This window comes from Micropterus salmoides, unplaced genomic scaffold (genome assembly GCF_014851395.1).
Source record: "Micropterus salmoides isolate LMB-PRFRI ecotype aquatic unplaced genomic scaffold, ASM1485139v1 Ms_hic_scaffold_14, whole genome shotgun sequence".
Classification (NCBI taxonomy): domain Eukaryota; kingdom Metazoa; phylum Chordata; class Actinopteri; order Centrarchiformes; family Centrarchidae; genus Micropterus; species Micropterus salmoides.
Window position 1 is genome coordinate 14,209,812 of NW_024040485.1, and position 26,531 is coordinate 14,236,342.

The window sequence follows — 26,531 nt, forward strand, 5'->3', positions numbered from 1 at the left end:
ATGATCTTTGCCTGCAGGAGCAACAAGAGGGAACATGGGTGCAAGATGTATGTTTTGAAGGAAACAGAAGCTGTTGGTTGGAGGCTATGACGCTACATATTTCTATTAATAGAATATGAAATTGTAAAGCTACTCTTTCAGATTAGGAATTCACTGAACTTAAAGCTTGTGTTGATCCAGCTATAAGAAGATTTACAAGATTTAGTGGCAGGCTGTGGTAGAGCAATGAACAAATAACCTACTGTTACATCTACATGCTTGGTGCAGAGTGAAACAGCCATACATAAGTAAACACGCTGTTATCTGAACATCAAACCCAAGAGTGTGCGTTACACATCTATAGTACAATATCCCTATAAAATTTACTTAACATACAGTTTTCCCCTTTAATTTCCCCTTATGCAGCGTTAAGGTTGCTCAAATCATCTTGTTCCAAAGTCTTTAAAATCGCCATATATTCTTTGCATATCTAATTATTCAAACTCAGCATTGTCTTTATTATGGCTGCACCAGATATACTGTATATCTTTTGGACTATTAATACACAGTTAATATAAAAAGATATGTTTAATATAATTTAAATATGTAAATATCGAGTGGTTTATTTCTTGTCTATTTTGAGTACAAAAAGTAAGTGTATTTAAGTAGACTTAATTATTATGTAATTGTGTCTCAAAATAGCACAGTCAAGTGCTCCAAAGTGTAGTCAAGTATATTTGAAGTTGTACTGCTTACACGTCGATACTTGGGGAAATGCGCTTGTTCACTTTCTTGGCGAGAGTTAGATGAGAAGATCGATACCACTCTCAAATGTGACAGTGTTATCAGTCGGTCTGAGAAAGAAAGGGAACAGGCTTATTTCTCAAAATGTCAAACTAGTTCCTTAAGGGTAGTCAAGTATATTTTAAGCTGTATACTTACGAATCATTTATACAACAAATGCAAAATCAGTATGTACAAAATAGCACCATGTAAGTAAGAAAGCACAGCACAGTTTTTAGTGCAATCAGAGGACATTTTCACACACTTTAATATATTTTAATAACATCTAAAATGTGAATTACTCTTCATGACAGTACACTGAACTTCATATGTAAAATCGGTGGAATACCCACACATGAAAAATAAAACTAACCACAAGTGAGCCATGTTATAAAATGTCTTATTTATTAATTTATTACACAGCATATTTGTTAATAAAACATCTGCAAAAACAAAACAAAATAAACCTCACTCTCTACATCCTGTTATAAGGGTATGCAACCAAGATCATTTTAAAGCACAAAAGCATCAGTCACTTTCTTTGCATAGACTGCACCACCATTACTCTCCCTCAGACACTCATGTCAGCTTAACAAGCCCGCACAGTACCAAGCACTTTACTGACCCCATTTAATTTGCTATCCTCTAGAGTTTACTTACCCATGGGCCTCTTCTACTTTGTAAATGGAAGGTAAGAGCATGACTAATTGCGCTAATTGACCTGAACTCTTTTTGAATATGATAGTTTAGTTGTCCCTCTGCTGCATTTATAAACAGTTTAATATAGAATGAAGTTTAAAGGGGTATCCTCAAAACCTTTTGGAGGCCATGACGCTACATAATTTTATTGTCCTCGCGGTGTGTTTTCTCATTGTCAATGAAATGGGTTTTTAAAAAAAATTATATTTACAAGTTGAAGTCAAAAATATTCCAAAAATACACCATAGCTGATTTTTTTCTTCTGAATTGGTCCATAGAGCAAAGAGCACAAGGCTATGCGCTATCTATCTAGTTGTCTCTGGTGCACATCAAATTAATAAATGCTGTAATCCCTACTAGTAATCCCTCAAGTAATTGCGATAATTCATAATTCTTTGAGTTCATTTGAATATCAGTGTTTATTTACAGAATCAACTTTTGGAGAAAACAAAATCCTATGATGAAGTGTTTCTAATCATGTTTAGAGTGGTATTGTCAGATTAAGGTTGTGTGGATGGTGAAACTGTTTATTATTGGTGTCATTCTTCATTCATACAATAAAAACTACACTTTCATACAGCGTTTAATGGATACACTTATCCAGGAAATAGTTATATTCTGACCTCAACCTGTGGGTCTGTGTCATATACAGAGAGAAATAAATGAGGTCATTCAGTATATCCATACACAAACCCATCTAAAGGAGTCCTTTCACCCAGCAATGCTGCCAGCAAACGTCTGTGTAATTAAGTTTAGTCAAAATTTTGATTCAGAATCAAATTGATTTTGCCATTTAGCTTTTGGTCAGAATCTAACACACTCCAGTGGAAAATCTAATTAAAACTACTAATTGAAGTATAAATGTAGGTAAATAATAATACATAAAATAGAAAGCGTCTTCATACTATCATATTATCATAATATCCAGTGTCCTGACAAATCCTTGCAGAAATTCAAGTGATGTACTGTCTGATGTGGAACAAAAAGACTAAAAATCTGTTTTGATTTAACTCTTCAAATCTTGAATAAAATTAGAACCTTGGGGGAAAAGCACTGCATTTTTCTTTGTGATGTGTTGATTATAAGCATGTCTGAGGAACAAAAGAAGAACACATTCACTGAAAAACATTTTTTAATCACACATTTTGTGTCCATGTAGTCTTTTTGGGATGTTTCTGAAAGTAGAGGTTCATGTTTAGGTCCACAGTTATTCCAGAAATCCCCCCGAATGGTCTTCCAAGGTATCAAGTATATCACTCCCAAGGAGGACTTTTATTTAATCACTGTATAGAGCTGCCCTCCATAATGCCATAATTCGAGCATTTTCAAGTTGTCCTGGCCACCATTTTACAAAGTGCAGAGTCCTTCTAGATGGGGTCTGGGGAGGGCAGTGCCTGTCAAGTGGCATATTTGAGTTTCGGTGTCTGTGAATTACATGAGATACTGGAAAGAGAGGGAAACCCAGTGGTAGTCGCGTTGCCTTGGCTCTCCACAAACATCGGGTCCAGGCAAGCAACTTTGGCAGCAAAAAAAGCATGAATACAGTGAAGCACCGCAAAGAGGTTTGAGAACTCCAGCTCCTGAAAGAGAGAGAAAAAAAAATAATCAATACCCAAGTCATATGTAAGCAATTCATTTTCTATTACCTTGTTGCTTTGAAATTCTTGTTGAATAACCTTTTTCCTTGACATACAACAAAACATATCTTTCAAAGTGAATTACCTTTGCTTCAATAGATTTGGAGTCCTGATTTTGGAACAAGAACTTGATCTTGCTTTTTCCATCATCAGATGATCCTTTTAGTTGGGAGAACTTGTATCTCCACAGTACTACCTGAAATGTAGAAATGCCAGATTATATGAGTCTAAATTTAAACTTTAAACCACTAAAATACAAATAGAAATCTTTATTTACTGCAATCTAATTTGTGAATTCCTTCTTCGTCACTATTTCCTGAATAATTCATGTTAAAATCCACATGGATCTGGTGAGAAATGGGACACGTCAGCAGATCAACCAGATACCAGTCGTTGTGAGATATAAACTTGTTATTTTTGCCATTGGGAAATTTAACAAGCCACAGCAATTTCACCTGAAATAGCAGAGCTTCAGTGATTCAATTAGTGTTGAACTGAATAAACAAAAGCTGCACAGTGAGCCAGACAACAGTCAGTTTCCAGACAGACTCCTCAGGTAGACAGCTGGCCACACTTTTCACATGAATATGTATCAGTACATATACTGCAATGCTGTGCTTACTGTTCCTGCCGCTGTAATAATTACTGTAACACCACTCGGATTAATTATGGCATGAGAAATAATGTTTAACATGTCACCCACAAGAAATCTCACTGTGACATGTTTTAACTTGGATTCTTCTTAAATCAGAGCAGATATTCATGAGTGTAACGGGCAGAGAGTCACCTTTCCAACTTTCCTCTAAAAGCCAATCTGACTCTGCTCACCGTGACAGAGGAGATGATATCACCAGCTCCCTCATGTCAATCACAAGCACTTAATATTATATCTGTATTGTGACCTACATGGAAAACATTCTGTGTTAATTCTGTTTCCTCGTTAGGTAACATTCTCATGAGACTCAGCGTCTGCAATGCTCAGTTTTATTTTTGTCAAAGTTACCTTATTGTTGTGCTATAATGCAGCGGTGGCATGTAAATAACTACATTAGGAGCCATGTTATCTTATATGTCTACTTTATTACTTTTTACATGGAAATATTGTAGCCCACTACATTTTACATTATGTTCCTTTACAGATTAGTATTTTCACATAAATAAACAATTATAATGACTTTTTAAAACCTATTGATACATTGTTATAGATTAAATTACCCAACATGCACCTGGGTGGGCCTGTGGTGTTTTAGCTGAGCAAAAGAAGCAGCTGGAGTCGTGGTTTGTTTGTTCTTTGTTTGCAAAATGTCAAAATATCTGAATGGACAATGGATTATTTTGATTGTGTACACTACAGTACTACAGTGCATGAGTTGCCTTTTGATATCAAATCCGATTCAAGGTTTGATTTTGATTAAGACAAATAGCCCTCAACCAAAATTGAAGCTTTAGTTGAAGTGCATAGAGTCCTTTTCTACTGTAGTATTGCCACTTTCACTTGAGTAGAGGATCAGAATACTTCTTACACCATTGCAATAGTGCAGTTTACAGCATGGGATGACTGCCATTCACTCGTGCTAGCATATAAGAATCACAAAGGACCTTCCTTTTTAGCCTATTATTTAACATTTCGCTCTAAAGTCTCAGAGGTGTCAGAGCCCCTAGTCTCTTCTAAGTGGCTCGCTTGCTCTGTGTAAAACCATCATTTGATATATAAATATATTGTGCTTTACATATTCTACGTCTTTATCCATTTCCACATTATATCTATACCCATTTAAACTGAGCAGGGTTGCAGGTAAGCTGGAGCCTAAAGTCAACACTAGAGGCTTAGTAACTACTAGTTAGTTTGTAACTAAATCAGCTACTAAAATGGGTTGCACCACAATTACTTGGGTCACAATCTAACTAGTTTTGATGTAAAGTCATAAGTAAGGCAAGTGGCCGATCAACAATCAATGACTTAGTTCCAGCATCTTTGTTACCATGCACATACGATGCCAAGTGGCTCATGCCAGCACTTTCTGGCTGGCATTATCATAAAATCAATAAATTCTGTACTGGATTACTGTGTTGCAAAATGGCATGTAATTATTTTTAATAAAAACTATGTTTTTATTTAACTTAAGTTAGTAGTAATTACGTTACAACTAGGCTAAATTTGAACATACATACAGCTGGTGCTACAGGGTCTTGGACAGGCCACCAATCTACACCTACAGCAATTCAGTGACCAGTTAACCATTATCCACATGTCTTTGGACTGTCGGAGGAAACCATAGGCATGGCAAGAACATGCAAACTCCATGCAGAAAGGGCTCAGCCAGCTGGCAGGTTCAATATATGTCTTGGTACTGTCATCCTTGTTCTACTGGATATGTTCCAATTAAGTTTTTTTTTAAATGCTGCTTTTGATAAAATAAAATAAAAAAAAACACACTAGAGCCATGGTGGAACATCTCACTGGATCCTGAGCCAGCAGATTACAGCTCAACTGTTCAACAAGTTGAGCTGTAAGAGTTATATTTGTGCTGTTTCTGATTGAAACTAATTCTAACATGGTTTTTGAAATTTGCCAATAGCAGCTTTTAATTACAGAGAAATCCCACCCAGTGTATTGTCTGTGATTGCAGTGTACATATGGATTGTGTTTTGTGCATTTCTCTCTGTAAACAATACGCTGGCAACATTTTTAGCATCCTTGGGGGACATTGTTGCTTCAGATTGCAGGAATTAGGGCCAAAATCTTAGAGAACAATATGGCAGCGCTTGTGTCCTGCTCATCCACATAATATGCACCAGTGGAGTAGTCTGCATGGCTCTTAGACTTGGGGAAAGGCCAAAATGAACTGTAGGCAGGAGTGAGAGGTTTGAGCTGGGGGGAACCAGCCGTCAAAACAAATGTGCTCATGCTCCCAAAATGCACACAGTGCAGAATAAGTTAGCAGCTCTAGAAAAAAGAAAGGGGGGAGGGCTGTGGCATCGTGATTAGTTTCATCTCATGGTGTACAATACAGTTGTCTGAAATCTCCCACTGAAAGGATCTCTTTTGCATATTTTTATTGATCATAACAGACTGTCCCACACTCACCTTTGAAGCTGCATCAAAGCACACAAAGCCCATGCTGAAGTCAACTGTTAGTCCCATAAGGTGGCTCTCCATGATACAGGCATATGTTTTACACTACAGAATAGGAGAACAAGATGTTACCCACAAGGGCTACACAAGGACACAAAAGCTGTTTTTGCTCTGCTGAAAATGTCATATGAGCATTATCAATCTTTGTACTAAACCAACTGAGCTGGAACCATGTGCTAGATTAAAATCATCACAATGCCCTGCACGTTGCCTACTGTTCAGGTGCGGACCTGTATCCTCTCCACCTCCAGGAAAGTAGCCATCTGAAAAGCCTTTTCCCAGATCAGCAGCTCGCACTCCAGTTCCACGCTGAAGAACATGTCCTCCCCGCTCTCCGTCTGGACGCTGAAGCAATGCTTCCTCTTGTCCAGAAGGTCATTATCCTAAGATAAGACAGTACGGCTGCCATGCTGATCAGGTACAGAGTGACGTGGAGATAAGACAAAGCAACAGCAATGCAGTTTCCTGAAGCTAAAGGGAGGTGAAGTTACTCTGACGACAGAGTAAAGACAGCACACAGAGCACTTGAAGTCTTTTGGTCTATATCCTGCATATACAGTATATGCAAGCTGAACCACACGATCTTTTACAGTAATGTATCATTTTATTGCTTTATGTAACCCAAGTGACACAGTGTAATAGGTATGGCAGTGTAGGTCAACTTATATCTGATTTAATATGTGAATCTATATGAATTCAATTTCCCATAATGACTTTTGAGATGATGAATTGCAGAAAAATCAAATTCAATGACCTCGAACCTGCAGAGAGAAACAATACAATCTGAGCCCCGAGTGTCTCTATGGGCACTGAAGAGGAACACATGCAAATAAATCAGTGAGTTATATGAGTGCATTCCTCAATTTTCTCCTTTTATTTTGCGTCTAAATGTTGAGGAAATTAAATAGAAAAGACTGCCTTACCTTTAAAATCTTGCACATTATCTCATACACAGTAAAGCTTTTCTCTGCTCTGGTCCAGTCCCATGTTGTCACCTGAAAAATGGCACCATTTTGTTTGATTAAACTATTAACGGGAAAGAAAGCAGAAGAACTTTCCCTAAAAGTAAATCTGCTGCATGTGTTTGTACAGTCGACTCATTTGGAAATACTATAAAATAAAATTACAATTGACTGTTTGTTCAATCCACCACCAATCTTAGTTACTGTTGCTATGCCAGTCAAGCTGTCCATGTTTACAGTCATAACACTGGCAGATTTACAACCTGAAATTTGTCAGCTAAAATGTCAACTGGCAGCTGTTACCAGCTGTAGTTATCCAGCGTAAGAAAGAAATCTGAGAGATCTACATAGCTATGACACTAGAAACCAACTGTGTGTTGCAGGGTAGAGTTATAGTCCTAATATTAAAAATACTATACAATACAATAAAAATGTTATTTATTCTAACATAAGGCTTAGATGGTGTGGATGCTTGCTATAGAAAAACAACTTCAATGAGCAACATGCTTTTAAGAAAAAAGGATTTGGAGATGAGGAATGAGCACTGTGGTTGGCAAATGAATATCTAACCCAAGTTTGGCTGGAGTTGCTGGTGTGTAAACTTCCCCAAACCAAATAAAGAGCAGGACAGAGCTGCTTTTATAACCCTAACTATGATAGCCTATACTGGCACCTTGGCTGCCACACAAGGACTTGGTATTTTTGTAAACCTGTAGCCTAATCCCATAATAAGTTAGCTAAAGACATGTAACCTTTCCTTTGGAAGGAAAGCTATTTTACTTCTAACGCTGGCTGGAAGCTAGCCTTCACAACTTGGCTCTTGTGTTTTTGATTTTGGAAATCAATAAAAAGACACCATCCTCCATACTCTTTATATTATTAAATAATATTGCTCTTGCTACAGCCCCATGCACACAGCTTCAGCATGTGGAAAAATCCAAAGGTGGACAGGCCTGCCATTTCTAGTTATGGTAGCTAAGCTATGATTGGACAATAACTGTTCAGGGGGGAGTTTTAAATGGTCAGTTATAGATGAACGGTTGTTGAATTCAAAACAGTCATATTGTCACTTGAGGGGTAAGTAACTAAGTAAGTAATGAAGAAGCTTGTCACATCGTCTGAATACACAGGCTCCTATATTCCACCATCCACTCACATTAGCATATTCCATTTATATCAGCATATTCAAGTTGAGCGGGCAATTTCAGTTATCTATCAATCTTTTCCCATCTCCAGTACCATCGACAGCTTATCCCTCTTGTCATAATCACTTAAGTGGCTAGCAGAATGTAAACAGATTTAATGATCCTCATCAATCAAGAGGAAGATCAATACAGCACAAATTATTATGAGCGAGCTGCTTCCTTTTTTTCCTAACAGGAAAGCACTTTCTCTCTCAACAATACATTAACATCATATGAAAAATCTCCTGTGGAGTTGAATGACATCAGTTCAAACACAGAAGTTTGGTGGTTTAAAAAGTTGTTATAAGGACCACGTGAAAACTTACAGGAGGTGCTGAAAACTTGAAGAGGGAGGAACCCCTCAAAGCGAGGAACTTTGGTGAATACATTCGGTCCTGAACGGAGTCCTGCTCTTTCTCATCAACCCAGCCCATGTAGATAATCTATCAAACAGTGAAAAAGTAACATACAAATATGGACATGAGGGATGTGGCATGTAATAATGAGGATCCTAGAAAAAGTAGGGGTGGACGATGTGGAAAAAATTTAAATGTACATTTCGTTTTGTCCACATTGTCAACCCCTACTTTATTTTACAATGTCGTAAGGTTTCTCAAAAAATCAACTGAGAAATTGTATCTCTCAATCAGTTTCTTACTATGAGCATCAGGACAGGGTATCACTAAACACAACATGTTCTGCCAAAGTTATAACAGTTTTCATATTGGGCCACCAGATCTATATCTAAAGTAAAAAGAAAAACTAAATGTTTTGTAATTAATTTACTGGTAATAAAAAATTTTTTGGAAGTAGACTATGTATATTGTATCCTTCCATCCAATGTGTTTATGTGCAGTGCTCAGTTAGAAAAAGTGATGGCAGTTGTGGGGTTGCTTGCTGACTTTGCAAGGTCAATCACATTTGATCAAACCCCACCAGCATAGTATTAATAGTATTAAACTTTTATAAAATAGTACCTAGGGATGTTTTTTGGAGATTGTTGCTTATTTAGTCATGATCATTACATTTTATTGAGAAATACTTGCGATTTGGACCAAGTTCTTTGGGGCTTTAAAGATTAACCCTACAGGTATGCCTATTCTTGGTTTATCCAGCAGATTAAATACCTGAAATCAAGGAACATTATCACAATAATTCAAAAATCATTTCAAAATGTCACGCCACAATGCTTTAATGCAAATTGAGGTCCTTTGGATGTAGCCTATATGATATCAACAGTATGTATCGTCATATTGCAGACCACTACATGAAGCCAAAAGGTATGAAATTCAAAAAGTATTCAGTAGGGGAAAAAAATAGGTCAGACCAACAGGGAGACATAGAGAAAGAAGACAAAGTGTCTACTGCAAATGTTCTGAGACATGATTTTAGACATAAAGTGTATCTCACCATCAGTACTCATTAAAGTCAGAGTGATTGCAACACAAGTAAAATGTTTGCTTGCATTTTTTTCTTTTGGGAGTGTTTTGATGGATGGCAAAACAAGCCAGTGAAAGATTCGGGACAACCAGTCGTGTCTCATGCTATTTAATTTCTTGAATGAATTGTCAAGTGAATTCATGTGGTGTTTTTTTGTGAGGCAGGAACCACAAAAAATAAGTAACAAAAAAGGAACCCCACCGTCACACTTACTCCCCATGTGTAGATTTAAAGATAACGCTGTGGGTCGACTGACTGAAGGCACTTAAGTTGCTTTCTGATCATTTCTCAGTGGCTGGACTTTAATGATGCAAACACTCTCCTTGCGTTGCAATAGCTGGCAAGACGGAGCTGCGTCCTTACTCTGACTGACTGACCTGGTTAGATTTACTTCTAGACTTTTAAGATAAGGATAAAATACCCAAATTAAAGTCAGTCAAAGCAAGAAGAAAATCCAAACAAGCAGCGGGCGCTCAGCTGCTGCGTGCAGAAACATCTTACCTGCTGGTTAACTGGAAAATTTCGGTTAATCTTCTTCACCTGTTAAATTGAACAGGAACATCAATAACTCGTTAAAATATCTCCTGCTAACAGTCAGACACTAATTACTGGTAGAATTCAAAATAGTCGTGGGCCCCTGTACGGACCCTTAATCAGTGACAATCCATCTAAGAACAAATAAACTATGAATCACAGAATCCGCGCTAACATGTTAACCACAGCACTGAAGGAACAGTGTTAGAGCTACTTCATTTATTCAATGCATGCAAATTACAAAATGAGATAGATAGAGTCATTTCCACAAGGACCTGAGGCTCTTCTAAAAAAATCCATTAAAAAAAATCCATTCTGTCTGTGATAATAAAAGCGGGGGAAACTACTGAGAGAGCAGTCAGGCTTTAAATTAAAACATTCTGCACACATCACAGGTATCACTCGCTCCTAATTCACACTATACTATCAATATAACTCTTTCTTAGCAGCAGAACGCCAAATTAAGCCATCCAGACTTGATCCCGTCCTTCTACAGAGGTGAGAAGAACTGCATGTTTTGAAATGTTTCTAAAGTTTCTGCTGAGGGAGGAAACAAGATGTGCTTTTTTTTCAGTGGAGGGGACGGAAAGGAAACAAGCCAGATAACTGTCAAAATGTGAGCTGGGTTTGGATATATGGGACCAGTGACAGCGGGTTTGTTCAGATTCAGCTGTGGGTTGTTGTGGCCAGTCACAGTGACTGCAGGTCTAATGCACCTCTGACACAAATCAGGAAAAAGGCTGTGGGGCTCCAGTTCCTCAAGTTATACAACAAATCATAAATCTCTTACTCTCTCCAAAAATATATACAGGAGAAATTTCAAAATCTACCTAAATTAACTAGGAACACTTATTTTATAAGTGAGGTACTTAAGTAGAATTAGCTGCTGGTATTTGACTGTGGTATGTCTGTTTTGAGAGATTTTATATTTCTAATCCACAGCATTTCATAGAAACATTGTGTTTTATTCCAGAGTACAGTACTGTACTCTGTTCATTGCTTTTTTCATTGCTTATACTAGCATTTATAACATCATATAACATTATAACAGCAACTCCAATGCTGTTTTATCATATCTACATCTATATCTATCTCTCTCTATCTACACATACTCATATATATATATATATATATATACATATACACATATATATACCATTTATATTGTAGATAGCAGAGTGGATTCCGTCTTCCATCATCACTCACAGAACTGGAGGCGTTATTCATTACGAATGGTGCAATATCTGATTACAAACAGCTCAGTTCAATTGTCAGTTTTCCAAGAAATACTGAAGAAGCTCTGCAAGCAAAGGTTGAACCTACTCTTCATGAGGTCCTTGATGTTCATATATTTTTAGGTGTTTGTGCTATTTTTTGTCAACTTGTACATCTCATTTGCAAGGTTTCCTGTTTAATAAGTAGAGCCCATGGATTTTGACTGAAAGTTCTATCTATTACTATTTATTTTGAGTTTTAAAAAACAGATGGAACTTTGATTACACAACCCCTTATATACATTCTCTAGCTTTATTGTTTTTAAGGTCTTTGTGGGGCTTTTGGCTGATCCTCAGCCTGATAAATCAATAAATAAACCGCTTTATTTGCCCCTAAAGTACAATTGTTTGTGCAGTGCTGAAATAAAAACAGAAAACACATAAACACAATTAAACACAAAGTATTTTTAAAAAACATGTTAGAATTTAGTCCCTGATTCCATATAGGTTACTAGCTCACTCACACAAAATGCCAAGGCCAGAGTGAGAAATATACTCTCGATTATTGAGGCCATTCTGGCAGTGAGTGATCAGTGTTATGTTTAGTCCCTCACTTAGTTCACTCCAATTAACCAGGGCTCCATTATTCCCCAGAGATTACCCCCCCCCCCTTCTCTCACTCTTTCTCTTTCTCACACACACACACACACACACACACCAGTGGACACATGATAATTACAAACCCCTGTTTTTCACTGCTGTTTCCTCCATGTCGTATTCATGTCATGTGAAGAGCCAATACTTCTGTCTAGATATGGCTTTAAAGGCTCTCTAGAAATGTCACCTAAATATGTTGATATATGTGTCAAAACGGGACACTTTCTGTCAGGTTTTGCATGATCCACCACACGTGATGGAGCCTGTTAGCAGTGTTTGTATTTGACTTCCCTGATGAGCATCATCACCCATCTGGAAACACAGAAACATGCTCACAATAAGAATACAGCATTGTTATTTCTTGGTTTCTTGCTGCCTCTTGCTATCATTGTATAATGTGTTATAGTGAATTATATATATTACAGTAGTGCAATGCAATTGCTGTTATTTTGTCCTGAGGCTCTTAGAAATAAGTGTATACTTTACTCATCGAGCAACAAGACATCAGTATGTGTCTACCTAATGCCGTGACATTTCATTTTCAAAGGTACTGTTAGACAATACACAAATTGAAATCCTGTTGCATTAACCCCCAACCCAGCTTCTTATTGGTTTATACAGGGGGGAATGCGACAGGCAGCAAAGCTAACAGGTGTTATTGTTTCACGCTCACATTGTGCTTGGTGAGACTGGAAATGTTGTTCGCTATTGCCTGAAGCCACTCCAAGCAGTCTTCCGCTGTGGGAAACTGTACAACCCCACTGCAAACTCCATCCACGGCTATGACCTGGAAAGCATTTTTCCTGAAAGAAGTGAGAAAACAAAAGATCATGGGATGCTTTTCCATTTTTTCAGCCTATGAACTACAAATTACATACAGACCATAACACTTGTGATTGATTTACTACGCTCAAGGAAGCCATTAGTTTCAATAGATATCAGTAGGGAATGATAAATAACTTGCAAAGACTGGAAAGTTACTTGCATTATGTTATTTTCCAATGTAGCAATATGGAAATGTGTTTATTGACAGCTTAACGGTTTATCACGCCAAGCATCCACTATTTAGTAGGTGTGTCCTAAAACAGATGCACAAAACTGTTTTACTTATTTGTGTTTAAAGGCATAGACTAAATAGCTTAAAAAATGTGACTTTTACAGGATGGCGTTGAAAACCCTGAAGCATTTAAGAAGAAAGAGATCATAGCACTACTGTCCTGTAGAGCTTTACAGGGAGATACCAGCTCTGACCCTTCAAGATGAAGTTCCGCAGCTCACCTGCAGACGTCAGAGCCCGGGATGTACTGCGACAGGCGTGAGTGGAGCAGTGGAATAAGGCGCAGATCTACCCATCTCTTCTCCCAGCGAAGCCCCGGGGACGTGGGCCAGGACGAGCAGGACAGCGTGTCCTGCAGAAGTGTGAAACGCAATTTAGAACAGCTTGTCGTTTCCCACCTCGCACATTTCAAACAGTTGGCATGTCAAGAGCTTCAGTCCTGCCGCTGCTGCTGCTGTTGTTGCTGCAGGTGCACAGGCAGGCCGAGCGAGCGCAAGAAAGCTGATTCAGTCTCCTCAAAAGATAAAGATAGAGCATCCCGGTTATCAGTGAGCAGCGACGGTTGCATGGAAACAACTTTCTGGCACTGGGAATGCTGCCGCATACTTGCAAAGGGAAAGGTAGGGAATCAATCAGTCAAAGAAGAGGCTAATGAAAAAAGTACCGTGTTGTTAGGATGGTAGTTCAAGTGCAAGCCGCTATCACACAGAGGAGAGGATGTCCCACTACTCTGGTCGCTGGGGATGCCTGAAAGTACAGCAGGGACATGCAAAAAAAGCCAATAAACCCTCCAAACTCAGAGCAACACCCACATGTATTTCAAGGTTTCCTGCAGTGAATCACAACAAAAGTGTGTTACTTTGTTCTCCTCCACTGTAGGCTCCTGTTCTGTGTCAATTTGTATTCAGTTGACTGGCTGGATGGCCAGTCAACCTGGCCTATATACGCGTATAAAAAGGATTTTATAAAAGCTTTCATGTCTGATGACGCACTAAAGCTTTCCCATGCAAAAGCTATCAGTTGCCCACAATGAGCAATGCCAATTCTCTCAGTTCAGTCTTTAGCATCGTTTGTGAAGCTTTATATATGTCCTTTCCTCTTTTTCTCCCTTCTCTTTAGCAAGAAGGTTTTTTTAATTTGGTGCTTATCAAGATGAGCAAGTCCAAAAAGTTAAGCAATTGAATTTCTGTTTTTTATTTTTCTCAAAGTGGCTCTTCAGGCTCGCATTTGTTGTCACCAGGACAACCAGTCCTTGACAGAAAATAACACTAACTATAAATAGATTTAGTTGATTATTTTTGCACTGCAGTTATGGTGATTATAAACTTCATTTTAAGAGTGTGTGAGAGAGGTTTCTTACATGTGCAGTCCTCACACAGGGGCAGTTTCAAAAAGGCTGGAGTCTTCTTTAGGAAGGAGACTGTAAGAGTCACTTCTTCACCAGCATTTCTCAAAACCTGGACCTGGGAGGTAAAAAAATGTGAGATTTTATTTTTATTGCAGGAGCTGTAAACTGTGAGGTTTTCTGCTGGCTGCTTGCTGTGATGAAACATGGTGTGCTAATATCTAACTATGAATGGAAAGCCAACATAGGAGTTTTACACAGACGCAGAGGTTATGCTCCTTACACACATATGTCTTGCTGTTACATTTGAAAAGGATGAAACTGGCTTTACATGTCAAAAAGATACAAATCATAAAGTGACACAAGATAAGCTGGTGAAAGAGCTGTTGGAGTATAAGGAAATATGAGATATGAGTTGACAGCTTACCACTTCCTCGTGGCGATAACTTCTAACGTTTATTCCATTTATCTAGAAACAAAAGTAACAGAGTTACCCTAAATAAAACTGCTGGCATCCTATCACTGGTGCTCTATCTTTGAAATGATTAATGAGGCAGGTACAATAACTGTTATGGCATCTGTGCTGAAAACTGTAAACAAGAGAGTCACATCCACAGTTGCCATGAATACAGAACATCTTTGGCCAGCTTGTAAATGTTTCCTCTGTATCATTTGAGCCGAAAGGGATGAGATGTGGGAGATTTGGGATGTGACATTTGCCTATAGGGATGCATAATTATTCTGTGGCACATGAATGATTAAAGATACAGTGTGTGTGTTATTTTAGAGAAGAATGAGATGTGTAAACTGGCATTAATGTGAGTTTTGGCATTTTACCTGAAGGATGCCGTCTCCGATAAAAAGCAGGCCAGAAAGTTCAGCTGGAAACAAAAAAAAAATCACATAAGTAAAAACAAACTAGGGGAGTAAAAAGGGGAGGAGTTGCAAAAACAACTGTATACCTTTTTGTTCTTTTGATATTTTTGATATTACAACAGGGATTTTATGCTCTGCTCCGCCCTGAGGAGACAAATTAAATTCAATTACAAAGGTACAAACACAGAACAAGACAAAGACACTTGAAAGCAACCCAATTTCTGTGAATCCCTAGCGAACGCTGTTATAACACTTTGACAAGAAAATGATCAATAACACTTGTTCAGACTTAATTTAAAGACGTTGGGAGGAACAGCCTTATCTGTTGGGATCTAAATTACCTTGATGCTCAGGCCAAACCCTCCAATTGTCTGCCTCCTGATCGTTACAGTCCTCTCCTGGAAGAGATGCAGTTAGAGCCAAGAAATGAGTTCAGACTGATGCTGAAATTGTGGGAGCTCTTACAACACAACAAATGGAAAGTGTTGCTTTTGTCAGAATATTTAATCATAATAACACAATGATCATGTTGCTAAAATGATGCAAGATAATATCTTGCAAAAATGAAGGTACAAACCCATCTCTTTCTGTAAGGTGCAATCAAAAGCACCAATGTAGCTCATTTTCTTATATACATAGCTTATACATAGCAAGCAGTGATAACTCAATATTATAATTTTTAGACCCTTAGAGCAATCATATTGTGATGATATAAGCCTATCATTTTCTCTTTCTGTAAATGTTTGTTGTACAAATGAATGATTGTGGGCAACATTTGCATACATGAATTATTAAAGAAATAGACATTTTTAGAGGTACGCTTATTTAGTTTCTTGGCATGAGTAACATGAAAAGAAACCGCTGTCCTGTCAAAGCATTAAATATGATTAGCTTAGCTCAGCATAAACAGAGGAAACGGCTAGCCTGGCTCTGTAAACAAGTGAAAAATCTGTGTACCAGCACCTTTAAAGCTCACAAATTCCTGTTTGTGTACTGATTAAATAAACAAGATATAAATTGTGAATGGGCTGCTGGGAAGTGTATTTTTTAACTAGGCAAGCTGTTTCCTTCTGCTTCCAGTCTTTATGCTAAGCTAGCTTAATCGCCTCCTAGGTCCATTTTATTACTGACCTCACCTACTTATTGTTGAGTAAGTGTACTTTCCAAAATATCCACATTTTTGTTTCACACATGTAACTCAGTTAATTGCTTTAGATATAAGTTTGATGAATGAGGATGTGATTTTGCACACATTTGCAATATCCTGAAACTGGAAAATGTATTTCATAATAATAATTTCGGCCATATCACCTAGCCCCAGCTATACAGAACATCGACGTTATCAGTCGCTCAATTGCACTGCCAAAACAAAGCATTGCCTCCAACATTATTTAAGCCCATCCAAATCTATGTGCGGTTGTATTAGCATTCTAAGGTTGTATTAGCATATCCATGCCTTCGACCTTTCCATTAATTAGTAATCGTGTTTCAGAGGGCACAAGCTCTTCCTCCATTTGTCTTTCAAATTTTTTATCCAGCAGAATGATATTGAATGAATAATTCCTTTTTGAGAAAGGTCGAGGACTCTGGCCTCAATGGATTTTTTTTTTTTTTTTTTTTTTTTTTTTTAAATGGGAAAATGAATTTATTAACGTGAAGAAAAAGTTGTTAGACATAATGACAAGTGTAGCCTAAAGATTATACTCTATACACCATGATCCAGTAGCTGAATCACTACTTAATAGCTACATCTGATTTATGAGGAATAGATTAACTGATGTAGATTTGTCATTAACGCAGACCAAGACTCAGTATGTCAGTGCTGTAACTTTCATTTATTGTGCAGTACATGTTACTGATTTCAATGTATGAGCATGTAAAGCGTGGCATGTCAGCATTCAATAACTGTGAGTTACTTACACTTGAATAAAAAGGCTCTCCTGACACACAGATGACATCTTGTTCTTGAATGGTCAGAATATCTTTGGCCAAGTGTAGTCGAATATTAAATGGCTCCTCATTACCTTCTTGCATCAAATAAATCCCAGTCTTTGTCTGTGAATAGTCAGAAAGATAAAATCATTCATCATCCCTCTGTGACTAAATTAAATGGCCATGAAATGAAATGTCATTGAGAATACTCGTGGCAGGATGAACATGGAAATTAGAGTGTTTTTCTTTTTTGACTACTTTCCTTGTTAATGCTAATTATGGAACAAATAACCATATTCAGCGCTGTGAGTAATAAACACACATTTAGACAAAAAAACACACAATACCACTTTTGATTTGAGGTTTCAAATAATGAGTAGACTCTCTAAGATGCAGATTTTTAAGAGTGGTGATAACACTCTGTGCCCTCTGTTTGCTTTGTACACAAAAAACTTCATATTGTATCATCTCATTTACTCTAAGTGTAAAGCTGATGATGATGACAAATTAAGAACCTGTGAAATTAAGTGGCTGGAACCAAGCTCACCCTCTACATTAACATTTTCTTGTGTGAGGACTGTGTCTGTTTCCAATGATCCATTTAAAACATGCTAATCCGCATAAATTAGCATTCTGCATATCCTTCCCCCTCCCTGGCTAATTGTGATGCCTGCCCTGTCCTTGACTTAAAAAGGTCTAAATAAAAGAAGCACCTTCACCTGACAAGACTGCTAAAAGAAAAAAGCCACCCGTGTCAGCATCCTTGTCACCTGGGATGTGCCGCTCATCAGTTAACAAGACAGTCGGCTGCATGGCTGCTATTCTTAGAGAGAGTATCTCAACTGCAGGTCAAACTTGAATCAAAGTCAGTTTATGGAGCATATTATCTTTCACCCGTAATGAGGAATGTGAAGAAATGAGCCCATGCCTGCAGCTGCAACTGCAGCTTGAGAAATGAAATGAAGGAGTCATTAATTCACATTATATGAACTAATGTGTGCGAGAGAGTCATTAACCGAGCAAAATGAGGGCAGTAGTGCCATAGCTGTGCATAGCTGGGTCAGACAGCCTCTCACGTGGTTGAGCATTGACCTGTTGCATGGCTTGCATTGTAAATAATTAGACTTATTTCTGACCCTGCTTTATGCTGCTCTGTTGCTATCCCATCCAAACACCCCTCTGTTATTATCTACGTCTTCACTGATCTGACTATTTATATATGCAGATAACACCAGATCTGCAACAAGTCTTTCTAACCGACGTTCAGCCCTGACAAAATGTAGCAAAACATTTATTTAAACAGAAACGGTGGTGCGTTGAACACCCTGTTGTGTTACGCAAGCGCACTGCCTTTTTAATACAGCAGCTTTTTAATACAGCTGCATTTATATACACATTGCTGCTGATTGGGTAACACCTATGACACACCTGCCCAACGAGAGCCCTCAAAGCCTATTGCCCACTGTTTCACACCATTTCTAGAAACATTCCATTCAACCCGGAAACCATAGAAAAACAGTGCACACCGTTTGAATGGCCTCAGGTTTGTAGTAGTGAGGGGAGGCGTAGAACTAAGTACCCAGGGACCCAACATGGAGAGGGCTCTCAAAAACACAGATATCAAAAGTTTGTTTTTATATGCAATTTTGAAATTTCACATTATTAACAATATAAGTATACTACTGTTGGCTGACTAAAACATAGGACAGATCATTTCTTGCATCTGAAACAATATTAGGCATTAGGCCTAGTAGATCCAGTTATTTGTACAGGTGTAACAATGTATGTATTAAAAGGGTGTGGGGGCCCACTGAGGGTGCATATGAATGGGACCCAGATTTACGTCCTATCCCGCTTTGGTAGCCGCATGCTTTCAGGCACTTTAAAATGCCAAGACTGTTTCTATAATCATAGTCAATTCACTGTCAAAATGTGAATTGATTTGAATCCCACCAACCTCTTCATTTGAAGTCTTGAAATCCATGTGCTACTACGCAGTGAGGGATACTGCAAAGAAAAAATCAAGATTGAGTTAGACTGTGGAGGCAAATGCATAATGACATGACCGACTCAGTGCAGCAAAACCGTACAGCTGATTTAAACTAGCATTGTTAGCAGGATGCCTTCTTTCATTATAGTTCTCCCTTTCTCTTACAGAACTTGGAGGAAAATAGATTTTTCATTGAAATGTGGCTCTTCTAACCCCCACCCCCACAAAAAAAGAAAAAAATCCTCATTGAGCAATCTTGGGAGAAAACTGGAGACCATTAAGCGGTAGTAAATAATTCATTAGCAAAGGTGAGAACCCAGGTATCCTAATAAATGTTTCAATATCGAATACAGTGCTCCCAGAAATTATGCCTTTTCAGAAAGAGCATAAAACTGAGCCCTGGTAGGAGAAAACACCACAATAAAGGCAACACATACTGAGGGGTATTGTGACACTGCCTACAAACACCACGTACTTTTAAAATCAGGTGACTTGCTCTATACAAACACACATGCACACACAAGTAATCTTGAGGAATGTTATGCGAGAGCCTCATTTACATAAACCAGTTCCACTCAGTTTTAATCAGACATGACTGCCACTTGACTCGACAAAACGAGTGCAGAACTAAAACGGCTCACACTTGAATTATAGAACCTGTGCTGCAGAGGGAGTCGGAGAATTACCTCAATAGAAAGGCCCCCAGCTCTTTGTGTGATGAGATCTAGCCATTGAGCAGCGAGTTGATCCCTGATCTGAGCCGTAGCAGAGGGCCTTCCTGAGTCATGGCTGTCAAGACTTGGGTGGTAGGAGAGCAATGCTGTCACCTCTCCTGGCTGGCTGTAGGTGTTGCAGAATTAGTCCCAGAATGAGGCTATCATGTGGTGAGGTTTCACTCCTGTCGGTCCCTGATCGGTGGCTGTGCTGCAGTAATAGGAGGAGGATGTGGTTAAGGTATTATTTAACACTAGAACCGCCAGGGTTCATTGTATACCTATAACCGCCATAGTGGGTAAAATTTACCCACTATAACAATGCAGTGATTTTGTGATTATTTCTGCTACATATTGCTCCAGCACACTTCGGGAAACATCCAGCACCTTGGCTGTGCATTTCCTATAAACATCATCCCCATATTTCAGGCATTTACAGAATGTTTATTCTATTCTATTCATTGTCTTCACCGTGCAGGTCGATCGCTTGCATCTGTGAAGGGCACGTTTGCATCTGTGAAGGGCACGTTCACACACGGCGGCTCTTTTGATGTCATCTACTCGGCACTGTTATAGATGTTATAGCCTAGTTATATTCTGAACACAACTTCTGTTCTGCTTGTTTTTTCGGACTTCATCGAGCATCCAGAGAATAACACATAGCTACAAAAGTTTGAAAGTCCAAATAAAAGTAGGCTATTTATTCGAAAGAAACGATTATTATCAATTCCAAAATTCAGAGTAGATTTTTACCCAATGGAAAAATGAATAATGATCACTATTACTAAAAAATACATAGCATTGGAAAAGTAGCCGGTCAAAAAGCACACGAGGGAGCCACACTCTATCTTGAAGGGACCGCAGACCACACCTCTATCACAGCGAAAAAGGCTGCAGCTTTTATGCATATTTACTTCATACAAGTGGATCCTTGTCAGATAATGACCCATCAGATGCAGAATGAACCCAGGACACATCCAGGACACATCGCTCAGCCCCCACCGTCAGACTCTCCATCACTCACTGTGCTGAGCAAGTGTAATGCCTGTAGTGGAAAAGGTGTTGCCAATAGCAACATAGAATGTTTATCTAAACGTGCAACATGAACAGCGCTAAAAATTACTGTATTCTCTACAGGGGTAAATTTTACCCGCTGGCGCTTATAGGTATAAATGCCCATTTTTTAAATCTTGACATTTTTTAACAATAGGGGGTGCTACATAACACACTTTTAGGAAAAGTCAAAGATTTGGGGTCTTGAATATTATATTGAAACAAAGATACATACAATCAACTAACAGCCGCAGGTAAATTTCATTGGTGGTTCTAGTGTTAAATATTATACACAGAATTGGAGGAGCTGAGATAAACAAACAAAATAAATTATTTTCAGTCGTCAGATTCAAAAACAGAGCTGAATTTTGTTGATTAAATGCTTCTGACCACCAGTCAAAAGATGTAATCTACAGTTGCCAGCAACACAGACAAGTGTGATGTCAATATAACTACTGCATGTATGTGGGATGTTGAATCAGAAGCAATTCACAGCTTTATTTCCCAAAATAAGCACCTGGCACCAAAAAAAAGATTCAAAAGCAAACTCAGAAGTATGAATCTCATTCTTTAGCCTGTGAATGACTGTCTCAAATACCTCACTCATAAAAACCTGTGGATTCATATGCATGAATGCCAAAATGCAATTAACTCATATTCTTCCATTTTCTTGGATCTTTGTATGGCAAGCGCAAATGACTCTGTCAAAGTGTTTATCAAGTTCCAATAGCACACCCTTGAGAAATCCTCCTCGTTAGTATGCATTGTTGGCACGATGCCACCTTTTTGTTGAGCAGTGTTTCCCACTATGATCATTGTTCTACTGGATAAAAAAAAAAAGAAACTTACAGTATATGCATTTCAAACTACATTTCATGCATAAATCATTGACTCCTGATTATACAGTAAGAGTAGCAGCAGTGAAACTTGCAAATGTATTTGTTAAAGCCCTGAGAGGGAAGAGAGTCCGTACAAACACTCAAGAAATCTTCTCAACGATCAGATCATCAAACTAACATTCCTTTTACATAAAAGAAAAATACCATCCATTTGGGAAAAAAAGGAGGCCATTCCATACTTAAACCTTTGGCCCTTCTACTCCTTTATTTACAATACAATTTATTTTCGCCTGGTTTTCTTTGCAATAATGTGTGGTATTTTGTGAATTTCAATATGTACTCTTGAATTGTATCCTTCGGCACTTTAAGGTATATTATTGGTTTTATTTATTTGATGTTTTTTTTGGTGCTGAAGGCTGTCTCGAGTGTTGCACTGTGTGCTGAGCACCATATTGTGAACAAAACAATATTTGTTGTGATGGTAATAAAGTTAAATTCAGTCAACTCATTTATGGGGATCCAATATGTTGACATACTGTACACTCAGTGGTCTGCTAATGCAACAGCTCTCCAATGAACCTTCATGAATGTTACAATGTTCAGCTTGGGTTTTAGAGAGATGTGGATTTAACTTTATGGTCATTTTGGAAGCTGTAGTTTGCAGTGCTGTGGAACTGTATTGTGTTTTACTTACATTTAATATTATTTGCAGTGTAGTGAGAAATATATCATATTATGGTGTACAGCAAATTATAGTAACGCTGTTAATTTGATATAGAGGTGTCAATTTGTGGTGGGAAAAATGCCTAAAATCTGTCAGTTCTGCTTCTAATGATTTTTCTTGCTTTTCTTTGTCTAATCTGATGATAAATTGAATATCAGTGGGTTCAGGACTGTAGTTCAGACAAATCAGATTTATCTGACATTTTATAGATCAAACATCTGATCGATTATTCGACTAATCAGCAAGAATTCGGCGGTTAATAATCCACAATGAAAACATCATAAGTTGGGCCCCAGTTTAATATACTGTAATTTTATTGATATGTGATATTGAAGTATGATATATTTTGCAATATTATTTAATAAACTATTATTGATATGCATTCCAAAATATATTTGGAGTCCTTCCATGTTATGTTCCATCCCATTATTAATGTACGATGTTGTTTTTCCAACATATGTCAATATATGTATGTTCCAAATATTTGTTTTTGAAGTTTTATTGACTTCAGAAATTCAATTTGATCTCAAGAATCACAGTTTTTTTTTCTCCACCTGCCCTTACGCTCCACACATGGAGCTGTCTGCGTCAGAGGCGAGCCAGCTTTGTAATGGATATAAGAGAAATCCTGACATCATTTGTGGACCTGCTTTAAAAAATGAATGTCTTCACGTGTTCAGCTGAAAAATGTGTCTGGGGCCCTGAGACAAGCACTTTGCCTCAGCAGGTGCCCCCCTGTACATCCTGTCAGACGCCAGCACTTAACTTTTTTGTGTATGTGTGTGTGTGTAAGAATCCAAAGATTAAACAGACCCAAACCTTTTGTGCCTTTTAAGTCGAGTCAGCGCAACTCCTTTTACAACCACCCCATCAGATATTTTCAGACCTACCAATTTGCCAAGCAATGTTTTTCAAATAATGCTCTTGTCTTTGACACAATGGCAGGAAACAGAAAGAGAGGAGCAGAGTAAATTGCCTGGATGATGTGGAGATTGCAACATGACATCTCCATCTCTTAGACCTGAGGACAGCTGTGGCCCATACAGGATGATGAATGGCCATTTGTGCGCGCAGGTGGAGCAGCCACCTGCAGAGTGCTCCAGCAAATGTAGTTTTACTGGACAAAAAATTGAGATGGGTTTCACTTACTGTATGTTCACTTGTCCTGCGACCTGGAACATATGCCGCTTGGGAGTGTAGCTTTTTAATTTGACGAGTCATGATAGGGGATATCAAACATTATGGCATCCCAAAAAGTGTCCTGCTCAACATCAACAGCATTATACCGACACAATTTCACAGGATCTGCTGAGTCAATGTTAGGAAACATTATGACATTTCTGTTGCAAGCTGCCAGCCTCCTCTGTTGCCAAAAATGTAGAATAATAAAATGTAGAAAACAGATTACATTTTTTTTGTTATCTTGAAAGGAACACACTGCTCCAACATTTAGGTTATTTCTTGATCAATTATAACAAATAGTTTTATCTTTTAAGGAATGAACCTGGAACTTCCAGGCCCCGTTTCTTTCATATTTGTACATTTTACAGCACCGAGGCCTTGTAGGCAATTTCTTTCTAGGATACAAGATGTAATTGGTTTTAGTTTGTACTCTTTTTCCCCTCTTTTTTGTGTGTTATTGTTATTTATTGTGACTAGTTTCCTCATTCTTGTTTTGAAAAGTTGCACTTAAGTGTCTTCTTTGTGTCTGAAACTTCAGAGCTGTATCTAACTTGTGTTTTTTGCTTGTTTGTTTGTTTTACGTAGGTGTATAATTGGTATGGATTGAAATGGAAGTTTTTAATTAATGCGTGGGTGCACTGATCATTTTGATTTTGTATCTCTGGAGTATGAAATATTTCCTGTTCCTAGAAAAATGAGCAGCAAGTTCCTCGCTTGGTTTTAGGGCTAAAGCTAACAGTTACTGTCATTATTGATTATAATTGTATTGATGTTAAATGATCTGCCGATGATTTTCTCCATCATCGGCTGAAGGTTTGGTCTATAAAATGTTGGAAAGTAGTAAAAACTATCGATGACATAATTCCAGGGACATTGGGACAGATTGCTTGTTTTGTCTGACCCATACTTGAATAAATAGTTCAAAGATATTCAATTTACTATCATAGAAGATTTAGAAAACAATAAAATCTATAAAATGTAAAAATGTTCCAAGAGGCCAGGGCAGCCTCTTCAAATGTCGTGTTATGTCTGATCAACAATCAAACAAACAAAAAAAACATATTTATAGTGATGTAAATTAGAGAAAAGCAGCAAATCCTCCCATTTAATAGCTGGAAACACAGAATGTGTCAGTTCGACATAGTTTTAATTTAAAGAATAGTGTTTAAACCTTTGTGGCGTGCGGGTTCTTTTGCACCTGACAATTCATGACACATTAATAAACTCAACCCTCAGTCAGTGAACAGGCTCGTGTCAAGAGGCAGCTGTTTGAACAGTTCTGTATTTACAGAGCACATCCTGTATTCAACCGGGCCTGTTTTGTGTGCTGCTGGAGGTGCCACTTCTCCTTCTTTTCTTTCAGATTATGTTCAAGACAGATCATTCAGGCAAGATAGAAAGAGTATCTCCTTGTGTTTTCAATTCTTTTAGAGCATTTGTCAAAAAATAATTTTTTCATTACCTCGTAAGTCAATACCTGAGCCCCGCTAAGAGCCAGCGGTGCTTGCCATGCCAGATGCTCGTGAATGATAGGCAGAGGAATAAATTAGTGATGGACACATTTATAGACTGAGCTCTTGACCTTCCTGACTATGATGTATGTTTTTTGGCAACAGGGAGCCACCAGATATCAGGTGGGTGCCAACTTAAATCAGCCAGAATCATTTCACAAACTGGTTCCCTGTTATATCACTGGATATCAAGGAGTAGAAATAGACATTCACAGGATAATAAACTAAAGCTAGATGAAACTGATCCTGCAGCATTTTTGCTACTGACAGGTTCCTTAATGGGATATTAATCTCTTTTTTTCATTTTCCTTAACACATGATGGTGCAGCGCCTTTGGATAAATGTATTGGACATATCAAGCATATTATCTTACATGTGGGTCTTAATTAGGCTCAACAAATAAACACTTTTATACTACACTGAATAACGTGATTCACTTTCCTAATTATACTATATATCTCTAAATATATATGTATATAGTAATTTGTGTATTTCAACCAATGAGGCCTAAGCCTTGCAGGGGAAGACTTGGGGGCCTGGAAATGGCACCATGCTGTGTGTAGAGTACATGAAAGGATTAAAAAAGCTCAGCGTATTGCTGAAGGCTAGGCTACATTGAAATGAAGCTGCACAGTCGAGGGACACATCTGCTTACTTACTGAGTATAAAGTGGGGAAATATAGAACTATCTCTTGATTGCTCGGGCAAATTATTTATGAATTCAAACTGCGTGACATGAAACAAATGAATATCTCAGGAATATAATTTAAGTTCAGTAGATTATCGTGTGTTTATTTTATTTCCTGGAGGAATTGCATGATTCCATTCGGGTCATTTCCAGCTGCTAAAATGTGACCCTGTTCACCTGAAAACTGCCAATAAACTATGACTACATATATGTATGGCTGCGACTAATGGCTATTTTGTTATCATTGTTTCTGTTGGTTGCTTTTTTGATTAATAGTTCAATCATTTAGTGTATAAAATAAGAAAATTGTGGAAAAAAAACACGCATCACAATTTCCCAGAGTCCACTCTTCAAAAAGCTTTTTTATTTTTTTGTTGGAACAAGAGTCCAAAAGGG

At 38.0% G+C, this 26,531-nt stretch overlaps 1 protein-coding gene across 1 annotated transcript in view; it reads right to left on the reverse strand.

The window, feature by feature from the left end:
- Positions 1 to 1,210: 1,210 nt before the first annotated feature.
- The window catches only part of sntg1 (syntrophin, gamma 1), a 29,018-nt gene continuing 3,697 nt past the window's right edge, over positions 1,211 to 26,531 (reverse strand). The window contains exons 2-19 of the mRNA XM_038717841.1: positions 20,112 to 20,349; positions 19,393 to 19,442; positions 17,424 to 17,558; positions 15,845 to 15,901; positions 15,590 to 15,647; positions 15,465 to 15,508; positions 15,055 to 15,096; positions 14,643 to 14,745; positions 13,947 to 14,029; positions 13,504 to 13,634; positions 12,899 to 13,028; positions 10,322 to 10,360; positions 8,707 to 8,823; positions 7,158 to 7,229; positions 6,465 to 6,617; positions 6,187 to 6,279; positions 3,184 to 3,294; positions 1,211 to 3,041 (exon numbers count right to left, since the gene is read on the reverse strand). Of these exons, the coding sequence (XP_038573769.1) occupies positions 2,859 to 3,041; positions 3,184 to 3,294; positions 6,187 to 6,279; positions 6,465 to 6,617; positions 7,158 to 7,229; positions 8,707 to 8,823; positions 10,322 to 10,360; positions 12,899 to 13,028; positions 13,504 to 13,634; positions 13,947 to 14,029; positions 14,643 to 14,745; positions 15,055 to 15,096; positions 15,465 to 15,508; positions 15,590 to 15,647; positions 15,845 to 15,901; positions 17,424 to 17,558; positions 19,393 to 19,419 (1,578 nt within the window). The 5' untranslated portion in view covers positions 19,420 to 19,442; positions 20,112 to 20,349 and the 3' untranslated portion in view covers positions 1,211 to 2,858. The remainder of the gene's footprint in view (positions 3,042 to 3,183; positions 3,295 to 6,186; positions 6,280 to 6,464; positions 6,618 to 7,157; positions 7,230 to 8,706; positions 8,824 to 10,321; positions 10,361 to 12,898; positions 13,029 to 13,503; positions 13,635 to 13,946; positions 14,030 to 14,642; positions 14,746 to 15,054; positions 15,097 to 15,464; positions 15,509 to 15,589; positions 15,648 to 15,844; positions 15,902 to 17,423; positions 17,559 to 19,392; positions 19,443 to 20,111; positions 20,350 to 26,531) is intronic.